The sequence below is a fragment of the Magallana gigas genome, chromosome 1, assembly GCF_963853765.1.
Source record: "Magallana gigas chromosome 1, xbMagGiga1.1, whole genome shotgun sequence".
Taxonomy (NCBI): Eukaryota; Metazoa; Mollusca; class Bivalvia; order Ostreida; family Ostreidae; genus Magallana; species Magallana gigas.
The window spans coordinates 72,836,548-72,859,177 of record NC_088853.1 but is presented as its reverse complement, the minus strand read 5'-3'; the positions used below and the strand labels follow the sequence as shown (position 1 = coordinate 72,859,177).

Below are 22,630 nucleotides of genomic sequence, written 5' to 3'. Positions count from 1 at the left end.
TGAAAGGTTGCAGGTGCATTATAGAGTCCAAATGGCATGATTCTGTAATGAAAAAGTCCTCCTCTTGGAATCGCAAATGCTGTTTTTTCTTTGTCATGTTCATTCATTGGAATTTGGTGGTAAGCCATGTTCAGGTCTAATGATGTAAACCACTTAAATCCGGTTAGAGAGTCTAAGTCATCCGACACTCTCGGAATGGGGTATGCATCCTTCACTGTGCGGGTATTTAATCTCCTGTAATCAACGCACAACCTCCAACTTTTGTCCTTCTTCTGTACTAGAACTAATGAGGAAGACCATGGACTATTTGATTTTTCTATAAGCCCGTTCTCAAGTAGATTCCCAATTTCTTTGTCCAGAATTTCTCTCTTAAATACTGGAACTTTCCTTGGCGGTTCCTTAAACGGTGTGTCATCTCTAAGTTTAATCGAATGCCCTCCTATCCTCGCCCTTACCATAAACTTATTAGGATCAGTAAATGCAGTTTGGTGCTGTATTCCTTCGGAATTTTTGGGACTGCTCAGGTGACAAGAGTTTGCACCCATCTTTATACAGGTCGCACACATGATCCGTTAATTCCTCGGAAACTCCTGCGGTATTTACACTTTACACATTTTCCGGAACTGAAGCACTCGAACGTAATAAAGGTGAAAACAGCGCTAGATAAATATTCTGTTTCACCTTCACATCGTTATCACTTGGATTAAACACACGCACTATCACATCAATTTCATTACTTTTGACTGATATCAAAGCATGGGCCACCATTATACCATGCTCATGTATAAACTTCTTTAATGGCAGTAACACTCCTTCGCCGTAAACATCTGTGCTGGCCAGTCTTCCTTTCACAATAGCTTCATGTCCTGCTGGAATATCACAATCTTCCACAGACACCACTTTGGAACTCTTATTCATCTTGTTTCTCCTCTTACCCAGCACACAGCTAAGCACTAACCATGTAGTATCATAGTCCCATATACCTCTAAATTCTTCCATGAAATCTTGTCCCAGTAAGTTGCACTTCATTTTTCCCACAAATGCTCGGAAATGAATGTCTAAAACACCAAATGAGAGTAGCATTATGGTTGTACCAAGAACATCTAAATCGCCGCCATCCGCTGAATGAAACTTCTTGTGTGCGCGGTCAAGTACAGGTCTATTTTCTGGTAGAATACCGTAATACGTATCCTCTGTTACATGTGTTTATCGCACCAGTGTCAATTCGAAATTCCAAAGGCGTTCCTTCGACCAATCCTGGAATCTTCATGCCCCGAGTCCCCTTTATGACATGCTGACTTTCTCCGGAACTAGTCCACCTTGTAGTAAAATCACCATGCTCTGCAGTGTTTGTTTTCGTTTCTTTAAATACTGGTCCACAGAATGGAATACAATTGATGCAGATCTGTCGCCTAATTCATTTCCAGTGGAAACGTTACACTTTTTGATATCTGTACTAGGCCTCTCGCGCACCACGACCGACGCACGGCCTACTGCCTCGGTCCTCTCCCGTTTAACTTAAAGTTGATTTTATTTCCAAAATTTCTCTTAGGACAGTCCCGTATCACGTGGTATGGTGAAGCACATTGCTAACATATTCTCTTAGCTTGGTCTTTATTTACAGTGGCAGTTCTCTGGTTTGCTCTATCGTAATTCTGATATGATCTGTTGATTTGATTGTTCATTGGTCTGGCATCACCTTGAATTTGTGTCCCACTTGGAATATGATATACCGGAGGTCTCGGATACCTAACATCCCTCTTCTTTTTTGCTGTCATACTGATGCACTCCTCCTGCATGGCTGACTTTACCGCAACATCTAGCATTCCTGAACGAGTTCTTTTTACAGCTAAACGGAAACCTTCCTTTTCACTGCAGTTGTCCGACAAAGGTCTTGACGCTTCCTTCTTGTGCGTAATCCCGGTTTTCTGGATAAGCTCGGCTATGTAAATCATAAATAGCCTGTTCAAAATCTCTGAAAGATTCAGTATCTCTCTTCTTATGCAGTTTAGCCTCTGTCATGTAACTTTCCTTCAGGTCTTACACAAGGAATTAATTTCACTATATGTTACTATATAGCTTTAATTCAGTTAATTAATTAACTATGCTCTCAGCATATAATTCGTGAAAGAGAAATTTTAGTTAAATGCTTCAAGAAAAATTTTAGATCAGAAAAATAACGCCTAATGCGGTTTCTAAGACTGATAATTGAGAGTAAACATACCTATCCCCAAGTACACGTGGGTTCCACATGTTGACAAACAGGCTCAGCACCATCCAGGAAGTTGCATCATGCGCATCTAAAAGAAATAGTTCCATTGAAATTAGTGTGCCAATTCCCCTAAAGTAATAGTTCTCCTAGCCACTGAGTCCAAAATCAATACTAGTACTATATGCCTAAAATAAGGTGCCAAAAATGGAAGACAGAAAAGAAATTGTCTCTATATATATGAAACTACAATTGACTAAGTTCAGTTTGATTGGCTATTTCCTTGCGTAAGACCTTTAATAGCCTTGTGCCCAGATCTGCTATCCATAGCTTCCTTGATTTGTATCCAGTCGTTCCGCACAGACTCTGGTAATCCGTAGACACAAGTTTCCGCTTGTCCTCGCAAAACTGTAAGAAATACCCTCCGTTTCCTATCAGTGTCCCATGAGTTAAGTTCACTTATATTCTCAAAATAGCGAATAAACTCTGTCCATATATTTGTTCCATCTCCGCTATATGTACGTTTTACGGGAATTTGCAGAGCTGTTCGGTTACAATTGTACACCGGCGAGTCTGATAAAGTAGATTTGTCATATGGTTGAGACGTCGCACTGTCATGCTGAGGGGAAGAGTATCGTCGCATTTGTCCTGATCGTTGATTTAATTTATCCTTTACAATAATTGTAAAAAGTAACAGACACAGAATGACGAGAGCTCCACATATTAGATATTCCTTGGTTAGGCCCAACAACATGTATCCAGGAAAATGTTGGTATAACTCAACACGGTAGCACTACCAAAAATGAACACACATAACCAGGAAACAAATTTGTACACAAATGATTTCTCATTTTCGGTATTTTGGCTCACTGATGTAGAATCCACACAACGAGGGGTACTTGCTTGTAATGGTGTTCCAATAGCGTTCACATCACAAAAAGAATTCATCAAATTTCTGCGCACTACACTGTGATCCTCCCGAGAAACAGATTCACCAATTCTTGGAATTTCTTGTCTAAAAGTGTTAGAAGCTCCAGACGTTATTTCCATATTTACAGGTAATAATCAGTTCGTTCTTGGAACATTTTTAATAGAAGAGCAGTGTGTGCAAACAATGCGTATAAAAAAAAATAATCCAACTTCTTGGAATAATAAATTTTCCGGCACAAACATTTTGATTCGACAACCACATGACGGACACTTGTAAAAACAGTTTAAAATTTTCCCATCCTTTACCAGTTTGTGACGATTTTCACTTTTTATGAAATGTAACAATTTGGGCATTCCTTGCGCAAATAGAAATCTTCCACACGAATCACAAATAATTGTCCATAGTCGTCGTAGTCACAGATGTAAGCCAGTTTCAGCAAGCACTTTGCTCCAGAAATATCCATATTCGACATCACACAAGTCACAAATGAATAAAATTTCAAAAATCACTTATTTCACAAAAAATCCAATGTGAATTTATCCCGCATGAATTGATCCCGCCGCTGCCACCAGTTGTAGCGCCGCACCGAGCGGTCTTACAACACCTTTCATGATTTCAGTTTCCGTGTTCTTAGTTCCTCACATTTTGAAAATAGACGCCAAATTTCTAGTCTACAGTTTATTACACATCACAAATATAAACATTCCAAACAAATAATCCACAATATAAAATCCAAGTAATCACAATCACATGTACACGTAAATCCAAAACATCGACGGAATTAATGATCCAAGTGCTAAGTAAGTCCTATCTAAGTGAGTTCTGTGTCTAAGTACATGTAAGTTCTCCTATCTTCTCAGTTAGTTGTGTACTAGATATTATAGCGCTATATATAACAAAGATCCGCTCCTGACGATCAGGAGCACATTTTAGGATCCTGACTATCCGGAGTCAATACACTGTATAATTATATAATTAATGGTCAGGGTGGAGTCAGCAGGGGGTGAGGTTAGAGGGGCGATTAAGATACTGATAAGATTTACAGCCTAAGTGTTCATAATGTGTAAACAATTATTTAATGAAGAATGCTATAATAGAGATAACATATTAAACCGTTGCATGTTCCCCGTGTAAGATATGAAATTACAGGTTTGTTCAAATGCTGTTTATATTGTTCAATGTGGTCTACCTTTATTATTATATTTTATTATGCCAGCGAACTCGGAACGGTATGTTTCGAATTTCCTCTTAACCAGACTTTGTACTTGTAAATGAATAGGTTTATACGACTGGCACTGTACCAGTTATTGGCTAAATTTTACGTTTTCTTTTGGTGTTAGCTTATTACTTGATATATTTAGATAACACTTGACATATATTAATTGGTAAACTCCTTATTTATCCATCGGTTTAATTATATCATTTTAAGTTAGGAATTTAGAATCCAAAGCATCTTGATTTTGTACCTCTTAGAACGCCCCGAATATGTAGATATTTTACAATTTACTGCACCAGTTATCGGCTTCGTGATAATAACATAGTAGAATCCCGGTACATATTGATATTTAGATAGAATGTTCTATCGTTAAAATGACAGATGTCCCACAGACCCGGTTTAACGATATTTCTCGTCCCATATACTCGCTTCGTAGCAAATAAAAAATTTATACCGAGCTGTATCTCGCCTATGATTCAACACAAATACCTACAATGTTGCTCTTTTATAGTCTCATTTATATATCCTTGGGTGACCCCCAGACCCCTTGAAAAAAATAAATGAAAAAAAAGTATTCTTTTTTTGAAAATGTTGTCGAAGTCACTGGTCAATGTGATTTTAGATCTCATAAGTGTATAATATGAGTAAAATTTAATCTTTAAGTTGACAGACTAAACGTTTATGAAAATACGTCGATGTCGATCTTCCTTACTAATATCAGTTTGAAAAAAAAATAGAAAATGTTTACTAAATTACCACTAAAGCGCATCTTTGCTAGCCAAGATTTTTTGGTCCACTTTGCTCCCCATAAACCCTTGGCGGATTTCATTACGAAAACTCTGTAACAAGCTCCGTTTAATGATTGGCTGCAGCTGCGAGTAGCTGATCCAATCGCAGTGCTTGTAAATATAGACTTTAAAAGAACACATATGTGTGATCTTTGGTAAAACATTTGGTGCTTTTAACAAGTTGAGACACAAGTTCCCGAGTACAGTGTCTCCCCAACGATGGTCTAACCAGATCACATTAAAGACCTATGTATTCTTAGGTCACCTGAGTAAACTCAAGTGACCTATTGCTATCCGTTTCCGTCCGTCGTCATGCGTTAACATTTTAAACTTCTTCTTAAAAACTACAAAGCTGATTGTTACCATTTTTAGCTCACCGAGACGAAGTCAGGGGGAGCTTATGCTATACCCTCGGCGTTGGCGTTCAGACCTGGATAAAGGTTTTGTTGCAGGGCCTGTATATACGCTATTACTTGTCCTATCTTCACAAAACTTGCATGAATGATGCATCTGGACCTACTTATGGACTTGGAAGACTTTGATGCTGACTCTTGGTCCTAAATTTCAGATGCTGGAGGAGGTTAAGGTTTTTGGAGCAGGTTAAAGTTTTTGTTGCAGGTGCCCTTTGATAGCAACATCTAAGTTACTTCTGGCCCTTACTTTACCAAACGTGCATGGATGGTGTGTCTTATGATACTGATGCACCAGACAGGCTTGAACCTGAATCTGAGCTATGGGTTTTGTGATTCTGGAAGAGGTTAAGGTTTTTAGAGCTGGTTAAAGTTTTTGTTGCAGGTGCCCTCTGATGATGATATCTTAATAACTACTTGTCCTTACTTCACCAAACGTACATGGATGGTGCATCTTTTGAAACTCATGCACCAGACAGGCTTGAATGCTGAATCTGAACCATAGGTTTAGATGCTTGATAAGGTTAAGGTTAAGGTTTTGGAACAGGTCACATGTTTAATAGATAATAGTACAATTTCAAACTTGCATAGTTGATTAAACTATAATATGAATGAATCACAGAGGTAGCTTCAGATGCAGAGCTTGATCTCCATTATCAAGGATGCTAAAAAATATATCTTAGTCATTACAGGTTTTAACTTCACCAAACTTGCATAGATGGTGTGTCTTATGATACAGATGCACCTGACAGGCATGGATGCTGCATCTGAGCAATAGGTTTCGGATGCTGGAGGAGGTTAAGGTTTTAATTGCTGGTTAAGGTTTTTGAAACAGGAGCCCTCTGATAATGATATCTTAGTTATTACTGGTCCTAACTTCCCCAAACTTGCATGGATGATGTGTCTTATGATACTGATGCACCTGAGAGGCTTATATGCTAAATCTGAGTCATAGGTTTCGGATGCTAGATACTGTTTAGTTTTTTTTTTGGAACAGGTCACATGTTTTGTAGATAATAGCTTGCATAGTTGATTTAACTATATTATAAATGAAAAAATGAAAGATGCAGAGCCTGATCTCCATTATCAAGGATGCTAAAAAAATCCTCACTCAAACCTGCTCGATAGATAGATGTGTTTGTTGTTAAATGATATAACATGATTCCTATGATATAGTTTATATGATATGATATACTATTGTTTAATATAATGCATAGATAATAATACATACCCTTTTCTATATCACAGCTTGTATTAGCCCGAGACTCCAATATCAGCCCGAGGGATGATATTGGTCGAGGGCTGATGCAAGCTGTGATATGGAAAAAGGTATCTATTATTATATACATTACATACTAAGTAAAAATTTAAAAAAAACCCCATCAACTTGAACAAATTGATTATTCATATTATTTGAAAATAGTCTGGACATGTTCATGTACTAAAAAAAAATATGAGTTCTTGTTTTAACAAACATGAAGCTACATGACGGAATTTCATCAGGTTTTTAAAGTTGGCTGCTTTAAAACATTTGCTAGCATTTTAAATTTTTCAACTGCACTTAAAAATGTCCACAGTAACTGTCACATGTAAACATGCAAAAATGCCGAAGCGAAAAAAGGCAGAGGAGTTCCGCAAGGGATGTGATACGGATCCGTATCAGCCCTGGAGGTCTGATAACCTGTATCAGCCCCGGAGGCCTATACGGATTTTGTAATGCCATCTGTACATGTATCACATGTGCAAAAAACCTGTATTTATTACTAAGTACAGTTAGTTCAAACATATCTTTTACAACAGACACCATAGCATAGCATAACATTGAAATCTCATAGCATAGCATTGGAATCTCATAGCATAGCATTGGAATCTCATAGCATAGCATTGGAATCTCATAGAATCGCATTCGTCATATCATAGCATAGCATAGCATAGCATATCATACAACATTATTTTAACTCGGTTTTAAATGTTTTTATTTGAAAAAATAAATGTTTACATAATAGATTTGTTGTAAACTTTGGCTTCTTATTATTTCACTTCGAAATGTGTGGAACTCTTCTGTGTATGGAGGCGTTTTTGTTCAAATCTCATATCATACCATAGCATAGCATACCATATCATTAAGCCCTTCATTTCAATTTCTCATAGCATAGCATACAAATCTCATAGCATAGCATACAAATCTCATAGCATATCATTAAAATCGCATACCATAGCATAGCATTTTAATTGTAAAAGATATGCATGAAATGACTGTATGTAATAATATACAAATATTGACTGGGGTTGAGGGCAACATTGATTATATTAGCCCCCGAGGGACGAAATATTGCCCAACGCGAAGCGGAGGGCAATATTTTCGTCCCAAGGGGGCTAATATAATCAATGTTGCCCGAAAACACAGTCAACATTTGTTTTGTTATATAAAGAAACAAACCGAAATTTAAGAAAGTAATTGAAAACAGATCGCCGTAATTTTCTCAGCTCAACACAGAATTCACGAATTCAATTTTGTGCAAAGTTCATTTTCAAAATATCCTCAGCATCAAACGATCACTGGTGATATTCCGCCGACCGTAAGAATTAACATACAAATGTTCTACCTGATTTCATTTCACAGTAATTCGCAAATCCTTATATCCGTTATGATAGCAAACCGTCGCATTGCGCGTCCGTTGTTTACTTGCCTTGACTGACAGTCTATTATGACGTCACCTTGTTTTGGAGTCGCGTAGAGTTATTTACGTCATCGTTTACGAATCAACATATCAGAGGCGATTATTTGAAATAGAGGGAATGTTCTCTAGATATTATTCCTAGCCGGTCAATATCAAAAAAATATTGACCGGTCAATATTTTTCGGACGAGCTAATATTACAGTTATTGACTATTTGTCTATATAGAGTTATATAGTGAGAATATACTACTGAATATAACAAAATATTTTGTTATATTCAGTAGTATATTCTCACTATATAACTCTATATAGACGAATAGTCTTTTTTTTTTTTTTTATAATATTTATTATTCAGTTTTTATACAGATAACAATAATTCATAAACAATACAGGAATAAGTTAGGAAAACATAAATCTAGATTTGACGATTAATACATAGATATCTTGTATATTAAGTCGAATAGTCAATAATTGTAATATCAGCTCGTCCGAAAAATATTGACCGGTCAATATTTTTTAGATATTGACCGGCTAGGAATAATATCTAGAGAACATTCCCTCTATTTCAAATAATCGCCTCTGATTTGTTGATTCGTAAACGGTGACGTAAATAATTCTTCGCGACTCCAAAACAAGGTGACGTCATAATAGACAATCAGTCAAGGCAAGTAAACAGCGAACGCACAATGCGACGGTTTGCTATCATGACGGATATAAGGATTTGCGAATTACTGTAAAGTAAAATCAGGTAGAACAACTGTCTGATAATTCTTACGGTCGGCAGAATATCACAAGTGACCGTTTGATGCTGAGGATATTTTGGAAATGAACTTTGCACAAAATTGAATTCGTGAATTCTTTGTTGAGCTGAGAAAATTACGGCGATCTGTTTTCAATTAATTTCCTAAATTTTGGTTTGTTTCTTCATATAACAAAACAAATGTTGACTGTGTTTTCGGGCAACATTGATTATATTAGCCCCCTTGGGACGAAAATATTGCCCTCCGTATCGCGTTATACACTGTATAGTCATGATAATCACATAATACTGTTACATATGATATTGCAATATATTGTATTGTATTGTAAGATACATATTGCATATAATATAATATTATATGATATATGTTACAATATTATGATGTTTTATGTAATATGATATTGTTTTGTATAATATTATATTGTATTATATATAATATTATGATATTGTATTATGTGATTAACAGTAATGTTTAACACAATGCAATGCCATATCATATGTTACAATATAATATATCATCATTGTTTATTACGGTATTTTATTGTATTATATGATCGATATATTTTGTAAGTATGATAGGATGCAATATTGTATTTTATATTATTATATTTACATCTACCAAGTATAATTTCCTCTATTTCTTACGGAAAGTTATAGTTAATTCATAGCTGTAAAGAAACATCCAGACTGAAATCCACACGCCCCATTTAATGATTGGTCGAAATCTACACCAGCTGAAAGTGACAGGACTAAAATGACACGCCCTGTTTATCGATTGGTCTGAAGCTACAGCGATCTAAGTAAACTCACGGACTGCACGAAATAATCTTGATGATGACTCAAAGTCTTAGAGGAAACAATTTGGCTGTTTCTTTTAGCTAACGTACATATGTACATTAACAGTATTATTAAGTGAATTTTACTAACTTGTCATAATCAATTTCTTAATTAGTTAAAGATAAATGTAAAAATAAACAATAAAATGCTTTCTTTTATGATTCATGCAGATTATGAAGATAGCGATCATCGCAGGAAGATTTTACATAACCTGCTGACGCGGGTTATGTATTTTTCCTGCAATGTCGCTACCTTCATATCCCAAATGAATCACAAAAGAAAGCATTTTATTGTTTAAGTATTGATAAATATTGTATCCTATAATACTGTATGAATTGAACATATGATTATCATACAATTTTTTAACAGATCATATACGACATTGTGTCAAAACAGTAAAATCCAAGATCATAAAGTATGATTTTCATATAATATGATAAAGGTGGTCTCATAAAGGTGATGCCTCATGAGGGTGATGCCTCGTCTCGGCGAGCTTCGTAATCTGTGATTACCTATGTTTGGTGTGAGGCATCTCAATGGTAAGAGGAATCTAAATTGTGAAATTCATGGCTCTACCACTCCCCTCTCTATGGTAAGAAGAATCTAAATTGTGAAATTCATGGCTCTACCACCCCCGGGGCGCCACATGTTGGGCCAAATATGCAAAAAAAGAAGCTAAATTTTAAAAAAAATCTTCTTCTCTACTCCTACACATGTAAGGAAAAAACTGGTTGCATAGTTATGATGTCCATGAAACCCTCTATCAAAATTGTGAAATTCATGACCCCTGGGTCAGGGGTTCAGGCTCTAGGGTGGGGCCAAAATGGCCAAAAAGTAAAAATGTATTTAATTTTAGAAAATCTTTTTTACTCCGATATATATTTGTTAAAAAATAGATGCATGGTTATGGTGTCCATGAAGCCCTGGACCAAAATTGTTAAATTCATGACCCCAGTGTCAGGGGTTCAAGCTCTAGGGTTGGGCCAATATGGCCAAATAGTAAAAATGAATTAAATCTTAGAATATCTTCTTCTCTACTTCCATATACATTTGTAAAAAAAAAACTAAATTCATGATTATGATGTCTATGAAGCCCTCTACCTAAATTATGAAATTCATGACCCCTGGGTCAGGGATTCAGGCTCAAGGGTGGGGCCAATATGGCCATATAGTAAAAATGTTTTAAATCTTAGAAAATCTTCTTATCTACTCCCACACATGTGGGCAAAAAACCGAATAAATGGTTTTGATGTCCACTAACTCCGCTACCCCTAGGTCAGGGTTTCAGGACTTGAGGGGGGGGGGGTATGGCAATATAGTGTAAATTTATATATAATGTTGAAAAATTTTCTTCTCTATTTTCACTCATCTGTATAGAAAACTGACATAATTATGTTTACCAGGAAGTCTTCTACTGAAATTTTAATTTTCATGTCCCCTGGAGTATGGGTTTTGACTCTAGGGCAGGGCTAAAATGGAAAAATAGGTGGTACTGCATATAATGTTAAAAAATTATCCTTTTAGTTACTCCCACACACCCGAAAAAAAAACTGAATTCATGATTTTGTCGACAAGGTCTTCAGGCAGGGAGGTAGTTGTCATTACAAATTTATAATTTTTTTTACGCCAGAATGAAACCTTATTAATTAAATGCATATATGAGACTCTTCAACAAGTTTGTGTATGGGTTATATGCTACTCAGGTGACCGTTAAGGCCAATTGGCTTTTTGTAATGGGATTGAACTAGTTCTACAAACTTTCAAGGCTGGCGTGAACAGCATGAGAAGTAAACCTGGCGAATGTAGAAGTTGCCTATCCCATTAGTATATACGTTCCTGCTTATGGTTATTGCTTTTAAATGTTCAATAAGCTCTGCTTTATTTAATTTTTTTGGTCCGCAATATTCACGACAACCATACCTTGTTTTATGGTATGAACGCTTTCATATAAATTGGCGACTTTTTCACTCCCGGTCCTTATCAAACACGATGAATAAGACATTCTGTGCCTTCCCTAGGTTACAACTTATTTTGTATTTAATAACATTGTTACTTATGTTCCGATATTTGGTAGTCAACATGTTTTCGAGTTGTATTAATGCCGTAGTGTGTACATGTATATATATATAAGTAATATAACCCGTTGTTTAATTTGATTAAAATGTAAATATGCAAGGGGCGCAACTCAAGTAACGCCATCACATCACTGAGTTTTCGTAATGAATTCCGCTAAGGGTTTACGGGGAGCAAAGTAGACTGAAAATCCTTGGCTAGCGAAGATGCTAAACAATAAAGTTACATGTATATAATTATTATAACACTCTGTGCATGATATACTGTAAATTCCTTATTTTGCATATTTAATTTCGCAAATGAACCGTTTTGCATCAAATTGTAAGAGTAAAAAATTGTGAACGCCAAATTTTTATCATAGTTCCATTTTGTTTACATCTGTTCATAAAACAAGAGGAAAATTTTGAAATCCATGAGATGGTCTATTAATTTCTCGCTATTAATTAGGAATCTACAGTATTGAGGTTGAACTTAAGGACAATATCAACTTCAGTGTTTATGTAAATACATTCATGAATTAATGTTGACCTTTATTACTTATTAAAATATCGGAGTTCGAAAAATGGAAATTAATATGATATTGGCACTGAAATATTAATAATACTGGTATATTATAAAATATACCAGTATGTAATATTTTGTGATCTCTTTACAGGTTCCTTGTGTATTGGGGTGCAGTAAACTAATTGACCAAAGAAAGACTATATGTGGTTAGTAGTCATGTGTTGTCACTATTATTATGTAGCTAAACTCTGTATTTTTAGGTCACCTGAGTCACTCAGGAGACCTATTGCTATCACAAGTTTGTTGTCGTGTGTCATTCATAGACATTACAGCATTCATCTCTTAAAAGGGTATGATGGCAGTAGTCATTGCGTTAGCCCTGGGGTAAGAACTGTTGCCCGAAAGCCTAGGTCGAGGACTACATCAATTTTTTTTACCAATAAACTGACAATATTACTACTGCCCTCATCCCCATTTGATGGTTGATATGTAAACAAGAAAAACTTATTCTTGTGGTAATGTCAGGGCTGGATATTGTCAAATTATCTTCCTGGGAGAGATTCAAATAATCAGCCAGGGTAAGGGGGATAGCCAATCATATATCATAGGCCAGTAGTTAATATAAATGACTTCATATATAATTTGGAAAGTTCCCATTTTACATATATTAAAAAAGTAAAAGACAGAGCAGCAAGAGTACAAGAGTTTAACAGAGAGAGAGAGAGAGAGAGAGAGAGAGAGAGAGAAAAAAAACAGATGAGAGAGAGAGGGAGAGAGATAGAGAGAAAGAGTTCACATTAGTTAGACAAAGAGTTATTTCAGGGCTGGGATAATGTCTGATTATCTTCCTGGGAGAGATTCAAATAATCAACCAGGGTAAGAGGGATAACCAATGATATGTCATAAGCCAGCAGTAAATATAAATGACCTCATATTTAATTTTGAAAGTTCCCATTTTAAATATATTAAAGAAGTAAAAGACAGAGCAGTAAGAGTACAAGAGTTTAGCAGAGAGAGAGAGAGAGAAAGAGAGAGAGAGAGAGACTAAAAACAAAAGTGTATGTTTAGCAGAGGGATGAAGAGAGAATGGTGGTATAACACAGAGAAAGAGAGTAAATGTGTTGGAGAGGCAAAGTAAATATGGAAAATATGGAAAGACTGGAAGAAAGAACACATGTATTTCCTTAGCAGAGAATGCCTGAAAATAGTAAATGTCTGAAAGAAAGAGAAAGAGAGAATGTTTGATAAAGAATGTCAGAGATAGAGAGACAAAGAGAGCAACAGTGTATGTTCCTTACAAAAGTAAATGAAAGAGAGAAGGAGAAAGTACACACGGAGAGGGAGTGAGGTGAAGAGAGTGTGAGAGAAAAAGCAACAGCACATGTTTAACAGCAAATGATAGAAAGTAGAAAGAGAGAGAGAGAGTATGTACATACGTCTCCATGAGAGAGAAATAGACACAGAAAGCTGGCATACATGTGGGAAAGACTAGAATAGCACTTGTATTTCTTTGGCAGAGAATGTCTGAAAATAGTAAATATCTGAGAGAGAGAGAGAGAGAGAGAGAGAGAGAGAGAGAGAGAGAGAGAGAGAGAGAGAGAGTTCATGTTAGTGAGACAGAGCAAGAGTTCATGAACATGTTGCAAAAAAAGGGAATGAGAAATAGAAAGAGAGATACTGTAGAATCATTTAAATTCGTGGCCGCCAATTTTCGTGGATTGTGATTTTTTTGCTCATTCGCGGGGATGTAATTTCGTGGATGCGTAGCCTACTGTTTTAGTAACAAAGATAACTTTGTTTTCATTCAGGATTTAAATTTGTGGGGGAGGGCTACGCACAAATACCACGGAAATTGAGCCACCACGAATTCTAATGATTCCACAGTAGACTAAAAACAAAAGTGCATGTTTAGCAGAAGGATGGAGAGAGAATGGTGATATAACACAGAGAAATAGAGTACATGTGTAGGAGAGGCAAAGTAAATCTTTGAGAGAGAAAGAGAGAGGAGAGAGAGAGAGAGAGAGAGAGAGAGAGAGAGAGAGAGAGTTCAAGTGCAAATATAAAGATAACATGTTGAAAACAGAAGAAAGTTTGAGAGAGAGAGAGCACAAACATAGAGAGAACATGTTGCTAATAAAAGTGAAAGAGAGAGAGAGAGAGAGAGAGCGAACGTTTTGGTGAAGCAAAGAAGTAAAAGTGAGTAGCAAGAGTAAATGTTAAGCAGAGGGAGAAAGGGTGAAGGAGAGAGAGAAAACATGTTGGTGGGAAAAAGTGAAAGAAATAAAAAGAAATAAAGATAAAGAAGAGCAAAAGCATGTATATTTAGTAGCAATTACATGGTTTATAAATGTTATAAGGGAAAGAGTTGTAAGAAAGAGAGAAAGTACATAAGTCTGCAAGGGGGGAGAAATATACACAGAATGCTGGCATACATATGTGGGAAAGACTGAAAGAAAGAGCACTTGTATTTCCCTAGCAGTGAATGTCTGAAAATATTAATGTCTTTGAGAGAGAGAGAGAGAGAGAGAGAGAGAGAGATTAATGAAGAATGTCAAAGTTAGTAAGACAAACAGAGCAAGAGTACATGTTGCTGAGAAAAAGGGAATTAGAGAAAGAATAAAAGAAAGTAGATATTTTGGAGAGAGAGAGAGAGTGAGAGAAAGAGCAAGAGTATGTTAAACAGTGAATGTGAGAGAAAGTAAGAGAGAGAGAGAATGTTTAATGAAGAACGTCAGAGATAGTGAGACAAATAGAGCAAGGGTACATGTTTAACAGAAAATTGAATGAGAGAGAGAGAGAGAGAGATGATACGAGAAACAACGATAAGAGCATTCTTAGCAATGAATGTATGATACAGATAGAAAAAAGAGAGAGGGAGAAAGTCACCAATGTTAAGCAGAGAATGTCAGAAAGAGATTTTTTTGTTTCAACAAAAAATTATCTATTGGTTGAGTGTTTTTCTATCTGATGATAATAGGCCATTATTTGTCTATGAATGTCTATGAAAATATATTATTATTTCAAAAGTAAAGTCTGGTTTAAATTGATATATTCCTTGCACACAAAATTATATTATATATTATTATACTTTCATGTTAAATACTGAAATCTGATTGGTTTAGATGCAGTTGATAATTTGTTCTATTACTTTCAACGTTAGCAACACACTTAGCAACGTGTAACACAACGACCTGTTACATGCGCGTAAATTATGCGCGTACGGTTAGCCGTAGAATTCACGTCATTTCTATATAAAAGCAGTAAAAAAATTCTCTATAATTAAGACATTCAGTATAATAAAATAAATTGTGCCTGTGTGGGAGGATAACAATTTGCCAATTTCAACTGTTACCCTCCCAAACAGGCACTATTTATATAATGATATTGTATAAATTTATTTTATCATTAAACAGTTTTGAAAGAATGTGGTTGACATAATTCTAAAACACTTTATTTTTATTTGACAGGTTTTGATTCAAAGATATAGACATGGACACAGCAAGCTCCACATATAGTACACATAAGTGTTCTAAGTGTCCGGGGGACACAGAGTACCATTGTGTATCGTGTCCATGTGATCTGTGTCCCCAGTGTAAAGAGAACCATGTAAAAGATCTCCAAACAATAGACCATGATGTTGTGTCACACCGTGATAAAATCAACTACATTCCAACACAGGAGATCTGTGTGAGACATCCTGGCCATGTTTATATAAAGTACTGTGAACCTTGTCAAGTTCCCGTCTGTTTCCACTGCAGAAAACACAGAACCCACAGACAACTTGATGTTAAAACAGCCTATAAAACAAAGCGACAACAACACAGAGGAACCATTCACACCATCAGAAGTGAGGCTCTCTTTTACAGACCTGTTCTCCTGCCACGAATCAAAACTGATTCCAAAACCTGTCACACAGAATTCTCCCTCTATCAATCAGAGATGTTAACAAAGGCCAAGACACTGAAGAATCTCATTAACAAAGTGAGAAAAGATTTGAAGTACAATGTGTTTTGTGACTTTAATTTAAAACACAGATGTTTAAAACAGGTGATAGAAATGATCAGACATGTACAGCCAGCATTCACATTCAGTGCACTACAATTCCTCTCCTCCATAAAGAAAGCCCTCCCCCAGATACATCTTACACTCCACACCAGCCAGCTCTCCATGACTGAGTCACTAAACAAGGAGGATGTGATGGAGTCACTGAGTGCAATCCAAATCACAGAGAGAGGAAACCGACACGTAGGAAACCAGTGTATGCTGAAACTGATGTCTGGTGCTGAGTTCCATCAATCTCTCACACTGACAGGTGTTGATTGTTGTTATCACATTTCCTGTGTGACATCAGACCGGGTCTGGGTCAGTGATGATGAAAACCATTTCATATTGACAGACACAACAGGTGCCCCTCTACATCGTGTGGAGGATTCATGTAGTGGTTTTGGATTACACACAGTGAACAGTGATAGTGAACTGATTTATATAGATAGGAATTATAACATCAACAAACTGTCAAAGGATAGGACAACAACCACCACATTTATAGAGACAACAGACTCTACATGGAGACCACGGTGTGTGTACTGGTCCCCGTCCACTGGGGATCTACTGGTCGGGATGTATAGAAAGAAACCAGGGAGAGGCAAGGTAACCCGGTACAACCAGAGTGGACAACTGATACAAACCATACAGAATGACTACACAGGTCTTGGACTGTATAGAGAACCTATCTATATAACAGAGAACAACAATGGGAATGTTATGGTGTCTGACTATGATGATGCTGTAGTGGTGACAGAGCGTGGAGGAAGACATCGTTTCTCCTACACAGGAACTCCATCGGGATCAGGACTAAAGCCATGTGGAATCTGTACTGACCCGCTGTCACACATCCTGGTGTGTGATGGTGAAACCAAAACAGTACAGATGTTAGACAGGGACGGTCAGTTCCTGTCACATCTACTGATAAGACCATCAGGGATATTCTCACCATGCAGCCTGAGTTATGATGTCAACACTCACCGTCTCTGGGTCGGATCAGAGGACAACACCACGGTGGTTATATACAGGTATATCACCAGACAGGACGCTCTGACAGGTAAGTCTGATTCAATATTGTAAATTATATAATATGTAGTTACAAGTCAGACATATATAGAATGTGCTCTTTATCACTTGTCATTAAAATGTAAAAACATATTTGTTTATAGACAATCAATATCACATGCATTTAATGAGATGTAAGTGATTACTTGTCTTTAATTGATCAATTACTTAGATACATGAATATGTAGATAATTTCCTGATTAAAAAAATTATTAGATACCTTTACCAGTATATGTTTGTTATTAATTAATAACGGTTCTGTATTAATACATTAACAAACAAACATTGCTGTAACAATCATTATACAAGATGTGATGTTTGTAATCAATCAGTTCCATCTGACTGTTTGTGTCTGATGTTTGTAGATCTGAATCCAGCAAATGCTGATGTGATGGAGTCACTGAGTGAAATCCCAACCACAGGGGCAGAAAAACCACAGCAAGGAAACCAGTGTCTGCTGAAACTGATGTCTCCCCCCGAGTTACTTCCCTCTCTCACAGTGACAGGTGTTGGTCGTTGTTATCACATTTCCTGTGTGACATCAGACCGGATCTGGGTCAGTGATCATAGAAACAATTTCATCTTGACAGACACAACAGGTGTCCCTCTACATCGTGTGGAGGATTCATGTAGTGGTTTTGGATTACACACAGTGAACAGTGATAGTGAACTGATTTATATAGATAGGAATTATAACATCAACAGACTGTCAAAGGATGTAAAAACAACCACCACATTTATAGAGACAACAGACTCTACATGGAGACCACGGAGTGTGTACTGGTCCCCGTCCACTGGGGATCTACTGGTCGGGATGCATAGAAAGATTACAGAGTATTCAGGGAGAGGCAAGGTAACCCGGTACAACCAGAGCGGACAACTGACACAAACCATAGAGAACGACACTAGAGGACTGGGACTGTATAGAGCACCTTACTATATAACAGAGAACAACACTGGGGATGTTATGGTGTCTGATGATGATGCTGTAGTGGTGACAGAGCGTGGAGGAAGACATCGTTTCTCCTACACAGGACATCCATCAGGATCTGGACTAGTTCCATGGGGAATATGTACTGACAAGTTGTCACACATCCTGGTGTGTGATGTTACAACCAAAACAGTACAGATGTTAGACAGGGACGGTCAGTTCCTGTCACATTTAATGATAAGACCATCAGGGATATTCTCACCACGGAGCCTGAGTTATGATGTCAACACTCACCGTCTCTGGATCGGGTCATGGAACAACAATACGGTGGTTATATATAGGTATATCACCAGACAGGACGCTCTGACAGGTAATTCTGAGTCATTATCATTCACATTAATTAGATATAGATAACTAAGACACACAGTCCGTGTTAATTATCAGTCAATAAGATACATGTAAGACATGTTTATCTGTGTGATTGTTTGTTAATATAAACAGCTCATTGTTACAGGGTTAGCTGTATTTATTTTATCAATTAGATAAACATGTCATTGTATTTAGTTAATTAGAAAAAAGGTCATTGTAAATAATTTTTTGTGACACATTTATTTGTAATTATTTATTTTGTTACAAGTTAAATTAATTGGTTTGAAGTTTAAACTGATAACACTGACACATATTTACCCTTTTGTGTCTGTCTGTCCGTCTGTCTGTCTGTCCATAACAAAAATTTCTGTCGCATTTTTCTCATTAGCTATTCATTGTTTTTGAAATTTTAACACACTCTTTGTTAATATTTTTGTACCAATCGGACATCAACTTCCTGTTACAGTCAATTGTATTTATTAGTAGCCTAAATTTTCAAACAAATATTCATAAAAGATTTCTCATCAACTTCTCATTTGCAGATGCTTGATACTTTACACCCTCTTTGTTTAGGCATGCCATATGTTGGGATCTATTTTTGTACAAATGGGACGTCAACTTTGTTTATTTTGTATATTTACATCAGAGCGGGGGTATTACTAGTGAGCATTGGCTCACAGATATCTTGTTTTGCTGGACTTGTCCTCATCTGAGTAATATCATGTTGGTGTTGATCATTAACTACATCATTCATTAGTTTATTCTGTTTCATGTAGATGGGCCAATTTTACCTGACCATGAGGGGAGAAAAAAGAACACCTTCCTTGAAAGCCTTACAGAGGAAGACAGAAAACAGACATTGGCTACGTAGACCACTTAATGCAATATGATGTCTTTATCTTCAAGTACGTACTGACCCGAGTCAGTCAAGTCACCTATTGTAATTGGTTTTTGTCCGTCGTCGTGTGTTGTCCGTCGTGCGTCTTTCCTTTACAATTTTATATTTTTAACTATTTCTTGAAAACTATACGGTCTATTGTCACCATTTTTGGTTTGAAACTTCTCTTGAATAAAAAGAATATGAAATATGAAAATTATGACCCTCATGGTCCCATGGGCGGGGCATAATATCCAAAAAAGGCCATATTTTTATTCTCTGCTCTTTCTATCAAAATATTAACTTTTTGTAAGGGTATAGATGATGTGAGATTTCTCCGACTCTTGAACCCCCCCTTTCATTTTCATGAATAGATATATCGAACAGCAACAAATAAAAGCAGGTTGACAGTCAGAGGAGTCTCAGATTAGAGAGTGAACTACAAAATGAAGCTTACAATACTAACATGAGACTCTCTGACTTGTCAGTTTAAGGGCCATGGTACTCAGGTGATTGTCAAGGCATGTGTGCCTCTTGTCAAATAGTACTCACAGAGCAGATGAAATGCATTTTGAACCATATTTTAATGTTTTTCAATTATAAGGACACATATTTAGATCCTAGATTTTGTGAAGAACAAAATACTTATGAGTTTGAGGAATTGATGTCCACTTTTATTTGTTCATAAGATGTCTGAATCATCGGTACTCCTTTTGTATTTGTATTTTTTTAAAATAATTTATATTCTACCTCTGACATTTAATCAAAAAATGTAAACTTTGTTTGACCCTTATGACATTTTATCACAATTTCAGATTTTTATGGATGTATACCTATTATTTGTCAGAAGATTAAAGTTTGTGAAGTTTCATGAAGATCGAATAACTACAAATATATTTATTTGACTTTTAAAGTTATAGATTTTTTACCTACATGTATGACGTTGTTCACCTTGCCACGTTACGTTATGATCTTATCAACATCATTTTATGTTAAATATAATATGGCCCCATTGTTTTATTTGTTAATCATTACCAATTTTTTTTTTGATAACTTATTAATAACTTAAAATAATAATAATGCATTTATATCAATGTATATTTTTTTTTTACACAATCCGTGCACATTTGTTACAATGTTTATTTGTCGACACGTGATTAAACAAACACGTTACATAGTTGGTTTCGTGTCCGGTTTTTTGTACACAGCGTGATCAATTTCCGGCTATAGTTTTGGGCACATCAGTGATAATTTCAGATGAAATATATTTGATTTAGAGTATTGTACAAGTATGGTTCGGTGACTTATTCTATACAAATAGTGTAATACAGTGAGTTAGCTCGTTTGTTAACATGCATGGGGTATTTGTCGACGCATGAATAATTTAGCGCCTATATATGTAGCTCAATTGTCACGGAGTTTTTAAATAAGCAGCACGCTACCTTTTTTTCATTAAAAACTTCCTTCACGTTCTCTAAAATTACTAATATTTTATCTGCCAGAATGCATCTACATGTATCATAAAAGTGAGCAGGTTACATTCTCATAGCTATTTACAATAGATCTTGTACGCACAATTTACAGGCATATATCCTTTGTCATTTAGGAACTTTTTTCCGAAGAGGTGGGTCAGTACCTCTCCACCTCCTTAAAATAATATATATATATATATATATATATATATATAGAAAGAAATTAGGCTCCCAAAACTTCTGGACAACTAATTTAGATTTGGAAAAAAATTAAAATCAAATCAATTATAAATACTTGTTGTTTAATTTTTTGCACGGACTTGTAATCACTGCCAGCTTTAAATAATCTAAACAAGTACATGTACATCGCTAGCCTACATAAGTAATTGAAATAATAGATCACTTAATCGCTGCACAAATAGATTCTGTAAACGTAATTTCAGAGGTAAATTTGGCCTTTAAAAATTCTTTTTATATTTAAATATTATATATTACAATGATCATGGACGCTGTTTTGAACACATTTTGATAACACAGAGAAAGTAGCCGATTACCGGGTAAATGTTCGTGGTCAATGTTTATCTGTTCCCCACAATTTTGTCAAACTACCGGCAATGAAGAGTTGAAAAAAAAATTATTTCAATTTTTATTCTGAATGATCCACACTTTATAATTACCTATTAAAAAAGACCGCTGTTGTGCCTAAATATGTAACTGATCGACCACAGGAGAATAAAGGGCGGGGCAAAAAATAGGGTAGTGCTTATATTGTATAAATCTATATTCGCAACAATTATTTGACAAACGTAAAGTTAACTTGCGCCTTTGCGCTTAAATCTCTTTGCAACACATTTTGTAGTTTCATGTAACTATTTATTATTTATAACATTCAATTAAAACACTTTTCAGAGTGTATATCTAATATATATAAAATGGATGGATTAAAAAAAGCTTACACCCGAGGAAATGCCATGATTATTTCTTCTTAATGTTTAGCTCACCTGAGCTGAAAGCTCAAGTGAGCTATTCTGATCACATTTTGTCCGTCGTCCGTCTGTCCGTTTGTCCGTCCGTCCGTCTGTTTGTCCGTCTGTAAACTTTTTACATTTTAAACTTCTTCTTTAAAACTGCTTGGCCAATTTAACCAAATTTGGCACAAAGCATTCTTATGGAAATGTAAATATAAATCGCAAAAATGAAAGACAGATCTTCATTCAGAGCGGAGAAATCATCGAAACTGTAGAAAAAGGGGGGGGGCATTTTTAAAAATCTTCTTCTCAAAACCAACTGAGTCAAATTTAATGTAATTTATCATAAGTAATCCTTATGGAAAGGAAAATTTAAATTGCAAAAAGTATGGGCTAATTCTGTTTCAAATCTGAGTTATTACGAAAATAATAAGAAAGAAAAGGCGTGTTTCAAGCAATTTATATCATCCATGAGTCTTGGTAAAATTAGTAGGCA

The 22,630-nt window shown here is 35.9% G+C and overlaps 1 protein-coding gene and 1 long non-coding RNA gene across 2 annotated transcripts in view; both read left to right on the top strand.

Moving 5' to 3' along the window:
• The window catches only part of LOC136274129 (uncharacterized), a 32,390-nt gene extending 15,938 nt beyond the window's left edge, over positions 1-16,452 (top strand). The window contains exons 3-4 of the long non-coding RNA XR_010712424.1: positions 12,560-12,614; positions 15,876-16,452. This is a non-coding gene — a long non-coding RNA (uncharacterized lncRNA). The remainder of the gene's footprint in view (positions 1-12,559; positions 12,615-15,875) is intronic.
• A 12-nt stretch (positions 16,453-16,464) lies between these two features.
• On the top strand, positions 16,465-21,310 carry LOC136276248 (uncharacterized). Its single transcript, XM_066087757.1, has 3 exons — positions 16,465-17,509; positions 17,883-18,818; positions 19,594-21,310. The coding sequence occupies exons 1-3, from the start codon at positions 16,465-16,467 to the stop codon at positions 19,686-19,688; spliced, it is 2,076 nt and encodes a 691-aa protein (XP_065943829.1). The 3' UTR covers positions 19,689-21,310.
• The last annotated feature ends 1,320 nt before the right edge of the window (positions 21,311-22,630 follow it).